Source organism: Pistacia vera, unplaced genomic scaffold (assembly GCF_008641045.1).
Source record: "Pistacia vera cultivar Batoury unplaced genomic scaffold, PisVer_v2 Contig688, whole genome shotgun sequence".
Taxonomy (NCBI): Eukaryota; Viridiplantae; Streptophyta; class Magnoliopsida; order Sapindales; family Anacardiaceae; genus Pistacia; species Pistacia vera.
The window spans coordinates 57,289-70,306 of record NW_022196543.1 but is presented as its reverse complement, the minus strand read 5'-3'; the positions used below and the strand labels follow the sequence as shown (position 1 = coordinate 70,306).

The window sequence follows — 13,018 nt, the reverse complement described above, 5'->3', positions numbered from 1 at the left end:
TCTATTTGGAGGAAAAGTAGGTTTATGATCAAGCATGAAGCACTGACCTACCGAAGTAGGCTACCAACTTACAGATTTTTCTGTCTGCCAATAATTTTCTCTTTTATATCCCTGTGAAGATTCTTATAAATTGTTTTCTGTCAAATATGAATTTCATAAAAATATGGACGAAGAAGTAGATTTACTACAAATCTAAGGCACTGTATAAACCAAAATACCACTTGAGAATGGTAATCGAAAGAGGAATGTAGTGATTTCGAAGTGCTGGATAATGAATCAACTCCCTACCTGACATGACTCAGTAGTTTAAACTGTTTCGTACGAAACAAAGCCAATGGCATATTAGTCAGCCAAAAATCTAAGCTCGAGGCTCGATTTCTTTATGTAAGAAAATCCATTTCCTAAAGTTAGAAAAATTTCGTGAAAATAAAGCATTTAGATGTAGTAAATCCAAAGCACTATTTCACTGCAGGGTTATGTCTCTGTTTTAAAAACCGGATCGGACCGGCCAGTCCGACCGGGACCCAGCAGCTTCTCCGGTCCGATTCAGGTCTTAGGGGGTTTTTGTAATATTTCAAAATTATAAGGGTTACTTTGTAATGTTATAGGGGTGTTTTAAAGATATGTCAAAAGTTTATAGATTAATTGGTTATTTTTTGGGGTATTTTTTAAATAAATAAAATTTTTAGGGACTAATTAACTTTTTTAGGGGAATTTTTGTAATGTATTAAAATTTAAGGGATTAATACTAATTTTTAAAAAATAAAATTGTCGCTGATATCATCGATCCAACCGGTTGACCTGTGACCCGATCAGTAAAACAGGTTACTCTCCAATCCGGGTTTTAAAATAATGGGTTATGTAGGTACTATAGTATTTGAGAGTGGCCATCGAAAAAGTAAGCACGAAGATTCAAGAGGAATTGGAGGGGGTAAACAGATCATACCAATTTTTCTTTATTCAAATTCAAATTAGTTTCCTACTTCATTGATCATTAATTAAAAACTTTATATATGATTTTTAACTTGAAAACCTATGCTAGAAAAAACAATGGGACTATAATTTCACTTTAAAAAAATAAACTATACTATACACAACATGTCTTAGTCAAAACTTACTTATAACTAAAACTACCGTGCTAAAATGCTTATTGTAGTGTTTATCAATTTTGAAGATAATTTTATTTACTTAATTGAACTATGTACCATAAACTGTCTTTAGATAGTTTGACGGTTCGCTTAGGACTCTTAAGTGTATTACTTAAGAGGTTTTGAGTTCAAATCCTTACAACTACTAATAAGAGGTATTCATTACAGGTTTACTTAGCCATTAACTTCAGGGTCTTAGATGACTAGTTAAGGTGCGCACAAACTGGCCTTAACACCCTTAGATACAAAAAATAACTATGTACCATAGACTTAGATAAGATAACTCATCATCAATGAATAAACTGAATTTTAAGTTTTTGGTTTGTAATTGTAATTATAAATTTAACAAGTTTGGGGTTATATTTTGGTTGAAGGGTAAAAACGTTATTTACAAATTTCCGCTAATTAACAGAAAAGGGTGTTTTAAATTTTTAATTATGAATTATTTTGTCAAATCTGTGGGATATACGATAACGCCGTTTCTCATATTTGAAGAAATTTGGTATTAACCCATTCATTTATTGAAAACCGGCATCTAAACTTACATTCAGTCATCCTGCAGCTCAGCGTACTTAGTGTTTCGCCAAGTTTCTGAAACACGCAAGTCATTAAGATAAAAGAAGGTGGAGCCGCAATGTGTGGAGATGCGACGAACTGGGACGAAAATGCATACAGAGAAAGCATACTTAAAGAGAGAGAGATCCAGAGCCGCACCGTTTTTAGAACCTCCTGGAGCCCCTCTAACCCTAGCCCTGACACCATCGTTGTCGCCTTCAGCGATGGTTCAATTGCCTCATACTCTATCTCCTTCATCATCTCAGAACTCGTCAGTCCACTATCTCTTTAACTTTTTTGTAAAAACATATATTTTTTTTAAATAAATATTTACTGATGAGTTTGGTTTTTGGTTTTTGTTGTGTTTTGCTGCAGTCATTGGGTTTTAGTAATAGCAAGGCTCAACAGTAAGTACGCATTGATTTGAATATTTGAGTATATAGTAGATATTTGGTTTATTAGGACTGATTTATGGTTGCCATGGAACTTGTTTGTTGCGTAGATTATTAGGAGCTGAACCTAGTGGATATCTTCAGGGGCATGATGGACCTGCCTATGATGTTAAATTTTACGGTGATGATGAAGATGCATTGTTGTTGAGGTTCGATTCGATTTTACTTTTATCTTTCCTTCTTATTTTTCAGTAGTAGGTAGTCAATGCTGTATTATTTGGGAGCTTATGTCATGAATTGGGCATCTTAAAATTTTCGAAGTTTATACTACTATTATTCTTTTGTGTTTGTTTCCATATTTGATATTTGAAGAAATTATGTTTGTTAAGCAGTGCTTAGACTACCTCTATGTTAACGGGATGATTCAGTTTGAGCACCAGGCTTTAGCTTAACTTAATCACGTGTAAGAATTTGCTGGTATTGAAGGTTGGGATTGCTGACAAAAATATCGCTTGTTTATGGCTCTACTAGTCTAGTGCTTTCTTGAGTTCACCATGTCAATACTGATGGTTTTGCATTGAAATTGTTATTGAGATGTAAATTATTCACACACATATACATATAGGATTGTTTGTAGCTTTTAATTTATTAAATGGGAATAGTGGTGTTGATTGAAATATCACCTATATGTCATGCAGTTGTGGTGATGATGGTCGAATTTGTGGATGGAGGTGGAAGGAATTTACAAAATCTGAAGTTCCTATTCATTTACAAGGTAATAGATAAGTGAAGTATTACTGATTTCTTAATAGCATATGTTTAAACTATTGAATTATCTTCATTTTATCAATTTTGCATGTCCAAAATCTGTATTCTGCTCTGTACTTCTAGTTGCTATATGCTAACCATTACAATGATTATTGTTGTATTTTCTGTTAGTGTGCAATGTCTATTTCCTATTAGCTATACGTGTTGTCCAACTGATTATTTATTTTTTCTTTGTTGAACATAGAGTTCTTACTTCAGGAGGATATCTACATGCTTAACAGTGCAATTTTAACTTTCTTTTTATAGAGTTCTTTGTCAGTGCCACCTATGGTTTTCTAAAAATAATTTTAAGCACTCCTACTGTTCTTCATGCCTGCAGTTTCTTCTGTCTACTTTTTCCTTTAACAGCATTACTATATCAGTTCAGTTTGTCAAAGTTGAATATCCTTTTATGTGAGTTGTCTGTGTGCTCTTTATTTATTATTGGTGGATAAAAAACGTGATTCATTTGCTCTTATGTTCTGCATGTGCAGGAAATCATGTGAAGCCAGTTTTGGACCTGGTGAATCCTCAACATAAGTGAGTCATTAGCATGATATTAAATAAGCTTTCATACGTCATCAAGGTTTCCCGTTAGTGGATACTGAAAGGAGTGTGCTTTATCATTTCTCTTATTTAAAGAATGATACCTTCTTTCTCTACTTTCTTTAGAAATTACTAACCTTCCACTTACTTTCCTGCCACATACCTTACTTCACTTGTTGTATCTTATTTCCACTTACTTTAAGATTGAGAATTTGTGTTTGGTGACACACAAAGCTTGTAACTTATTAGCTTTGCTCTTGCCTAATCTTTGTGTATTTAGTTGCTTAAAGAGTCCCTTTCATAAACTTATATATTTTTGTGTCCAGAGGTCCTTGGGGTGCTCTTTCTCCAATTCCTGAAAACAATGCCATTGCTGTTGACCCTCAGGTTTTTTCTTTTCTTTAATCATTATAGCTTTAGTCTATATGTTAATATTGCTTTCATAACAGGGGGTTACGGAAGGAATTCTCCTGGTAATTATTAGTTTTTAAAATGTCTTTGTTTTCAACTTTTCAATAGGGGGGATCCATTTTTTCGGCAGCAGGTGATTCTTGCGCATATTGCTGGGATGTGGTATGTATTTGCTCAAGGTGAACATGTTTCCCATGTAAATAAGCTTCCTTAGAAGTAATTCCAATTTTTATCCCTTGTAGAATATCTTGAAATGGTCTTGAATTATTTTGCTAGCTGCACTGATTTTCAATTCTTCTCTGCTGGAGTTTTTCAGGAGAGCAGTAAGATCAAAATGGCCTTTAAGGGGCATTCAGACTACTTGCATTGTATAGTTGCCCGCAAATCCACCAATCAGGTCTACTTTTCTTTCTTTATTCTTAATGAGAATCTTTCTCCATTGGTTGTTAGTTTTCGTGGAATTACAATATCAAATTGTTTGGTTTTTGACCCATTGATACATAATGGTTTCTTTTAAGGGCAGTGAATTCATTGACTATTTATAAAGCTACAGTTATCCTATGCACTTGAACATTATACCTTTTCACTATTGACATTAACATATTCAGCAGTGTGCTAGAGCTATGAGGTTCAAATATACTGTCAACTTCTTTTTCTTACATTAACCTTTTTCACTTTTCAGATTGTAACTGGTTCAGAGGATGGAACTGTACGAATATGGGGTAAAAGCTGGTCTTCATAATTTTCAATAAACTATAGCAGGAAACAGGTGTTGGATATTAGAACAATTCTATTATCAACTGACACATTGATGCACCAAAGTCAGCACCACCAACATAAATTTTGTTGGAGTTTATATTGATATATGATGCATAATGAGATAATTAAGCAATGAAATATCTTTAGTATAACTATCCACCACATTTTAGATATAGCAATTATACTGGAATGAATTTGTCTTCATGAAATCTCTTATTTTTCCTGGATTTTGGTGGAATCGTATATTTAATTATCTAGGCAAAATTGATGTGCTCAGTGGCTTATTTATATGTTGTCCTAGATTGCAAAAGTGGAAAGTGTGTTCAAGTAATTGATCCTGTGAGGGATAAGAGGTCAAAAGGATTCATTTCATGTGTTAGCTGCATTGCCCTTGATGCAAATGAGAGCTGGTTGGTAAGCGTTCAAGAAAAAGTATTACAGTTTTCATTTGCATTTGCATTTCTTTAAATGGTGTAAATTGGCATATCTTATAATAAATATTCCACCAGGGTAACTATGTCTAGTGTAGCTTGTTGACCATTGTGGTGTCAATGGTAGTTCTTTACTCAGAACATAACCTTGTTGATTAAATTCTTATTTTCACAGGCTTGTGGCAGTGGTAGAAGTTTATCAGTTTGGAATCTCCCCGCTTCAGAATGTGTTTCAAGCATTTCTAGTCAAGCGTCCATACAGGATGTAACATTTGAAAATAATCAAGTGAGTGAGAAGAAATTGGGCTGATCTTGAACATATTTAACATTTTCCTAGAGAAGGTGCAAGGAATATATGCAATCTTGTGTGGGTCTATATAACTTTAAAAAGCATTAGTGTGCAAAAAAAGTGGCAGAAGGCTGATTCAAACATCAAAGCACCTTCTAGCTCCACTTGGCCTAAAGTATGTGTGAATAGATGTTTTCTAAGTTGAGCTGTTGTCTACTACTTATTTGGGAACTCTTATCAGAAATAAAATGTAATGTTCCATGAAGTGGTTTGTGTTGCCGGCTTGTATATTTATTTTCTTCTCTTTACATTAATTTTTCTTATCTTGTCTATGATTTTAAATTAGTTGTTTCTTAATTGTTTTCTGATGAGCCAGTTTCTGGTTACTAACACCTGTCAGTATATACTGTTGATCTCTCTGCCAGTTTGTATACTATTGTACTTTTAGAAGTATCTTGGTGTGTGTAGCTTTTTATTTTTTCCTTCTAATAATTATTGTATTACTGTTACAGATTTTAGCTGTTGGAGCAGAACCTCTACTTAGTCGTTTTGACATAAATGGGATGATACTTTCGCAGATTCAATGTGCTGCACATTCAGCATTTTCTGTCTCTTTACATCCCTCTGGTGTATGATCCCATTTAACTTACGTTTCTCTGTATCTTTGATTCACTTCTATTATTGTTCTTTTTTTTTCTTAAAGTTTTCATTTCCTTGAATATTATTATTATTTTTCATGTCAGCTTGATATGAATGTTCATACTATTCTATCAATTGTTCAGTTTTGAGTCTACTTGTTTCTACTTCTTTATGTGATAAGAAATGATTAATTGTTGTAAACCCCCTGAGGTATCCCTAATTTACGATGAACCCCTAAATTACGTAATAACCCTAAACCCCCTGCTTTTTTAGTGATTGTTAACGGAATCAACCCCTGCTGCTAGTGAGATTAGGCAAGTTTGCTTGGATACGCTAACGAAATCACTAACCATTAGGGGTGAAAGTTCAGGGCCGTCTCTAGAACATTTGTGACCCTAGGCAGGAGTTATTTTGAGGCCCTCTAATAATATAAGCATGTATTAAAAAAATTATTTTTATTTTATTTTATTTTATTTTTGTCTTTTGAGATGAAAAATCACTAGGAGAGGTGGATAGCAATCGGCAGGCTAACAAGGTTAGGTTGGTGGGGGGTTTTGGAGAGTAGATGTTAGAGAAGTGATAGGTGGTGAAATTGGTGATTTTCAATGCCAAGATTGATAAGAAAATGCTTGAGAAGTCACGGGTCAAAAGTTATCGATGGTCGGCGATTGGCAGAGTAAACGGATAAGGTATATAGGGGTTTTGGTGAGAGGGCTGAGGGGAGGAAGATGGTGGTGTTGGGGAAGGCCAACAATATCGAGTACATGCCAAAAAGGCTGGAACTGGTTGTCGTGTAGTGGAGTTGGGTTGCGAGATTCATCAAAAATTTGTCAAATCGAGGGCTATCAAAGTTGGGAAATGATAAAATGATGATTGCGGTCAATTTTGGTGAGAAAATCGATCGGAGCTGGGGGGGGGAGAAAGAAGGAAGGGGAGGGGGGGGGGGGCGGGGGGGGGAGGGGGGGGAAGAGGGAGGGAAAATATCGGGGGAACCAAAATTGACCGAATTAACTCCAAACCACGTGGCAGAAGAGGGTTGGAGATGATTTATGTGAATGTCAAATTGGGATTGAATTGGGAGTGAGTAATTTGAGATATGTAATGACTATTTTAGTCTTTCATTGTTAAAAGAGATTCAATGTGTTAATTTAGGGGTATAAACTATAATTATAAACTAGAGGTACAAACTTGCTATTTTGTTAAACTTTGGGTAGAAATATATGTAAAAAGTTTATAATAAATTTAGGCTTTTTTGGCTTTTTTTTTGGGCCCTTTGGCTTAGATAAGAAATTATAAACTATTTTCATTTTTGTAAGATATTCAAAAAAAAAAAAATTTAAAAAATTTGGGCCCCCATTTTTTGGGGCCCTAGGCAGGTGCCTCACCTGCCTACCCCTTAAGCCGGCCCTGGTGAAAGGCTATTAGGTCTACCTCAGGGGATTTACAACTGTTAACCCTGATAAGAAACTGAATCTGGTTTTTACTAGTTTCAATGTCGTCTTTTGTGTGTACCAGGGGAAAATAACATATGCAGTACATTGCCACAGTAGTTACAAGTGCAGCGGGTTCGAACCCCTCTATATGTGGACCTAGTTACATTATGCCCAAATCCGTTGTTTCTGTTTGATTTCGCTTACAACCATTAAAGTGATAGTATATATAGATTGATGTAGGTAGATGGATGGATGGATGGATGGACTGACATCCTTGCCAGTAGAGGTCATCTGTTACTGTGATATTTGCCCACTAAAATCCAGAGCATGCAAATAATATGCAGAATGTGTACACACATTTGTTATGATTTATGGATTTCAGTAACTGCATCTGGCTCCTTGATACTTTTAACACACTTTAGTTAGTTCCACAGTATACTTTACCATGGCTATTATTGCTATGCTGTTAGTCCATTATTTATATAAAACTGATCTGATTTGCTTCTTATTTTGCGGAAACCATTTTTCTGAACAGGTTACTGCAGTTGGAGGTTATGGAGGTCTTGTCGATGTCATCTCGTTGTTTGGAAGTCATTTGTGCACATTCCGCTGTCAAGGCATATAAATGTTATTGATGTTAATGGCATGCTCTTTAAGATACCGGTAAGTAACTTGCAAAAAGCCTTAAACATTAAAAGGTTGGAAGCATCCTGTTAAATTTAGCTGTTTTGCCTGATTTGTCAAAGAACCCTGGTAGTTGTTTAATATAATAACATTACACAACATATAATGTCAGTATTTTTTACAACAATTAAGCAGTTGGATAAATCACCTCACAAGGAACAATTTGGTGAGGTTTAGTTTGGTTGTAGGAGAGATTTGACTTCTTACTCTTACTGCAAAACATCGCCTTTTTGGTTGATGAAACTTACTGCTAAACATCGCTTTACTCTCACAAGGAACAACTAGAAGGGACACTGGATCTTATCCAGTGCTGGTGATTGACAACGATTGACGTCCATTGACCAAAATGGATAGTTGAGAAGCAGCAGCGATTCTGAAATGTGATATAGTTTGGTTGGGATTTGGATTTGGTTATATGCTTGAAGAAGGAATTTTGGAGGAAGTAACCGTATTTATAGGGACCTAATGAAAACAACCAATATCCAACTGCACTGTACGCATTAACCAAGTACATGTTTGGAATTGATGTAGCTTTTAGTTGGGGGGTACCAAAAGTATTTGGTAAATTGTTTTTTTAAAAGAGATTATGATTTAATTTGATTGGATCTAAAAATCAATTTTGTGAAGGAATTTCAAAAGAAAGGTAGCATTTTAAAATTAAAAGTAATTTTTTAATTGATTTTATACATGTGCAATATTAAATATATCCAAACCTAAAATAAACAATTATCAAATAAATTTATATTAATTAATTAAGTAAACCAAAGATGTAAAATTTTCTATATGAAATTAAAAAGAGATTATCAAACTATAGCCATTAAGAATTTCATGGGGTTTTAATGCTCTACAAAATTAATCGGAAACGTGATCATTTTTATCTAACCAAAAGCATCAATTTAGCAAGGTTCTAAAGAAAACATCTATCGCAGAGTTGGGCTCAATTGAGGCCCATAAAATGTAGATGCAACTGTTATTGCTGAACCGGCTAACTCGGGAACAAGGGCAAATACGTAAACACATAAGAGACCGAATTCCTTGTTTGAGAAGGTGAAGGAACCCTCGCAGACTATAATAACTCCACTAAACTGCTGCCTCTCACTCGCTTTGGCTATTTTCTCAAACACGATCGTTCCTTCCTTAACTCCACGGAAAAGATCCGAGGAGTTTGGGAAAACCCTAATTTCATCTAAATCAACAACCTCTTCTCAATTACTCTCTTTTTTCGTCTTCGATCTTCACCGATCAGTACCAGGTCAATTTCTTCTCTCTCATTGTCATTGATCCAGCGGTTATTTTCATCTGATCGACTTTGCTTTCTTTTTATTATTTTCGATTTTTCATGCATCGCTGTAGATATATGATTTCGTATGCGGTTTTCGCTTATTTTTTACGAGTTAGAGAATTGGATTTAATGACCTGACAATATGTTTCTTTATCGGATATTTCAGCTTGATTTGTGGTCGATATTAGGTATTAATTTCTTGAGAAAATAAGAAATTAAAAAGTTTGAGATTTCAAATGCTTATTCTTCTTGAATTAGAGTGTCTTGTTGAATAACTAGATAAATTATTCTCCCTCATGTGCTCTACATTACTTTATTTCTGAGGCTCTGTATTGCATGCTAGACACAGTTAAACTGGTTTTTTGAGGAACGATAGTTGTTTTTATTATTACTGGTGAAGTTTTCGGTTCTCTGTTTCCGTCACTTCAGAATTTGGGTTATTCAGTTACCAAAAAGCTGAAACTAATCAGAAACTGATCAGTTATAAATTCAAAGATCTAACATGGTTCCCATCTTCTTTTCATTGTAAAGCTATGTTTTCTTTCTCTCGTGATTTAGGAATTTATGTGGGTATCAGAGAAAATAAAATTTAACTCATTAAAAATCATCGCAAAGAGGTTTTTTTTTTTTTTTTTTTTTTTTATTAAATTCACATGGCTTTAGATTTCTCACATTGTAAAACTTGGATACTCCTATCTCTTAACACATGCACTCTTGCAACCATACACCCTTTCTCACCCTCATGATACACTATATGATGTATTGTTGTAATGCGAGCAGTCATGGCGGGATTAACACCTGAAGGATCACAATTTGATGCACGTCAGTTTGATGCCAAGATGAATGACTTGTAAGCTTTTTGTTTCTGTATCACGTCTCCTATCTTCAGTTATTGTCATTCAAGTTGTGATTGCATTCAAAAGTTGTGTCCGTTTCTTTTCCTTTTCGATTATTGTTATTTTGAGCTGCCAACTATTACTTACTTGTAAAGTGAGTGCTAATTTTGCTTCATTTGATAAATTGATCTATAGGCTTACAGCTGATGGAGGACAAGATTTCTTTACCTCTTATGATGAGGTTTATGATACATTCGATAATATGGGATTGCAAGAGAACCTTCTGAGAGGCATTTACGCATATGGTATATGAAATTATGCTTTCATATTTTAATTCATGATTCCTTACCAATTGATTGCTGGATGTTTCTATTTTTCCCCCACACATGATCATATGTTGGGATACCAAGAATTTTGTATATTGATGTGATATATAGTGTTGCCTCTTTTTTGTTATCATTTGTTTGTCCCTGACCAGTATATTATCTAATGCTGAAAGCAATGTTCCTTCTTGTAGGTTTTGAAAAACCCTCTGCAATTCAACAAAGAGGTATTGTTCCCTTCTGTAAGGGGCTTGATGTGATTCAGCAGGCTCAGTCAGGAACAGGGAAGACTGCAACCTTTTGTTCCGGTATTCTACAACAACTTGATTATGGTTTGGTGGAATGCCAGGCCTTGGTTTTGGCACCCACTCGTGAGCTTGCACAGCAGATTGAAAAGGTTATGCGAGCATTGGGAGACTACCTTGGTGTTAGGGTACATGCTTGTGTTGGTGGAACCAGTGTTCGTGAAGATCAACGCATTCTATCAAGTGGTGTTCATGTTGTTGTGGGCACTCCTGGCCGTGTGTTTGACATGCTGCGGAGACAGTCACTTCGCCCTGACTACATCAAGATGTTTGTATTGGATGAGGCAGATGAAATGCTTTCCAGAGGTTTCAAGGATCAGGTGCTTTTTTAACTCAGATTCTACATATTGCTCTGACCATTTCATCTAACTGCTGCATGTCTATCCGGCATTTCTAATTTTTAATGTACTAGGGAAATGGGTGACAATGTTTTTTCTTTTTTAATGTCTAGATTCATGTACTACTAGGTTCTCATACTTAAAAGGTTCCTTTTTTCCTTGATGTTACTAAAGTTTCTGGTTATGTGGAACCATGATCATTCTAATCTTGGTATTTCTTCCCACCAGATCTATGATATTTTCCAGCTGCTACCATCAAAAGTTCAGGTTGGGGTTTTCTCTGCTACCATGCCACCTGAGGCCCTTGAAATTACCAGGAAGTTTATGAACAAACCAGTGCGAATTCTAGTGAAGCGTGACGAGCTTACTTTGGAAGGTATAAAGCAGTTTCATGTTAATGTTGAAAAAGAAGAATGGAAGCTTGAGACACTCTGTGATCTTTACGAAACCTTAGCCATTACCCAGAGTGTCATCTTTGTCAACACCCGACGCAAGGTAGACTGGTTGACTGACAAAATGCGTAGCCGTGATCACACTGTCTCTGCCACCCATGGAGACATGGACCAGAATACGAGAGACATTATCATGCGTGAATTCCGGTCTGGGTCATCTCGAGTTCTGATCACCACTGATCTTTTGGCTCGTGGTATTGATGTCCAGCAAGTGTCCCTGGTTATAAATTATGACTTACCTACACAGCCCGAGAACTATCTTCATCGTATAGGACGAAGTGGCAGATTTGGGAGGAAAGGTGTTGCAATCAATTTTATCACTAGGGACGATGAGAGGATGCTATTTGATATCCAGAAGTTCTATAATGTGGTCATCGAGGAACTGCCATCAAATGTTGCTGATCTCCTCTGATTAGGTTTTGTCTTAATTATTAGTATGGGATCTGGAATTTTGTGTTTGGTAAGTGTGATTTGCTGTGCTTTTTCCTTTTCTTCCTTTTTTGTTCTTTTCCGTCTCTAGCTTAAGTCATGTTTTATAGGTCTAGTGTCTTAATTTTATAAGACGTTTGGATATCTGGATTCGCAATCTGAAAACCACTGATGCCAGATTTGGTGTGATGGGGATTTATTGTTGCAGATTTCCAGTTAATGAAGGCTATTATTATAATATGGGGATTTTGGTTTCTGGGACTGTAAAATGCTTTTCGTCCATTTTAATTTTCATAATTAGGTGTTGTATGCTATGAGATTCCATTTTATTTTAAACCTTCTTTTCGGTTTAGTGTGGAACTTCAAAAATGTTTGCGCAGTCATAATATCGTGTGTTATCTGGCATGATTCCGAATTCGAGTCCTAACTCCAAACTACTTTGCTGCTTATACCTTTCTGCCATTATCAAATTACCATAATTGCATTCTACATATCTGTATAAAATGTTCTTGAAAATTCTATTTGATTCATCTCTTACAAACTAAGGATTGATTGATATTAAAGTCTCATCCTTAGTGGCTCAGATGTCCACGCGCGCCATTTCTTTCTTTTTCCCAGTCATTTTATGTTAGCTTCTCAACCTAGTATTAATTAATAATCTGGTCCAACACTTACAATACTTGGTCTAAGGAATCAAGTCAACATCCGAATCTGATTCCCTACGTCTGACTTATAATGATGTCATTTTTTTTTTATTTTTTTTTCTACCATTGATCGCTCTAAACTCTGGCGCCCATGTGAAATGTGAAAAGATCTACACGTGCAGCAGTACTTATATCGGTCACAAAATTCCTAAAGCCCAAACATGCAAGAAAAGGTCGAAACTCAAAATAGGAAATCATGAGAAGGTGTCATAAGAAGAAAGAAAGAGATGGCGTATTGTCCAAACTCCAAAGTTC

At 35.4% G+C, this 13,018-nt stretch overlaps 1 protein-coding gene across 1 annotated transcript; it reads left to right on the top strand.

Moving 5' to 3' along the window:
* Positions 1 to 1,703: 1,703 nt before the first annotated feature.
* On the top strand, positions 1,704 to 12,341 carry LOC116113663 (DEAD-box ATP-dependent RNA helicase 3, chloroplastic-like). The gene is made up of 18 exons (XM_031399821.1): positions 1,704 to 1,974; positions 2,079 to 2,110; positions 2,206 to 2,304; positions 2,794 to 2,870; positions 3,397 to 3,442; positions 3,775 to 3,835; positions 3,968 to 4,021; positions 4,176 to 4,256; positions 4,542 to 4,581; positions 4,920 to 5,032; positions 5,225 to 5,335; positions 5,851 to 5,967; positions 7,946 to 8,032; positions 9,118 to 9,346; positions 10,157 to 10,226; positions 10,408 to 10,517; positions 10,730 to 11,160; positions 11,407 to 12,341. Exons 1-18 carry the CDS (start codon positions 1,783 to 1,785, stop codon positions 12,040 to 12,042), a joined length of 2,586 nt encoding a protein of 861 aa, XP_031255681.1. The 5' UTR covers positions 1,704 to 1,782; the 3' UTR covers positions 12,043 to 12,341.
* The last annotated feature ends 677 nt before the right edge of the window (positions 12,342 to 13,018 follow it).

Bases quoted from the DNA above. Each gene is read 5' to 3' on its own strand.
- LOC116113663 (XM_031399821.1), top strand. From the start codon at position 1,783: ATGTGTGGAGATGCGACGAACTGGGACGAAAATGCATACAGAGAAAGC. The intron at 2,111-2,205 runs GTAAGTACGCAT...TTTGTTGCGTAG, and splicing joins AGTAATAGCAAGGCTCAACA to ATTATTAGGAGCTGAACCTA. The intron at 9,347-10,156 runs GTCAATTTCTTC...TAATGCGAGCAG, and splicing joins TCTTCACCGATCAGTACCAG to TCATGGCGGGATTAACACCT.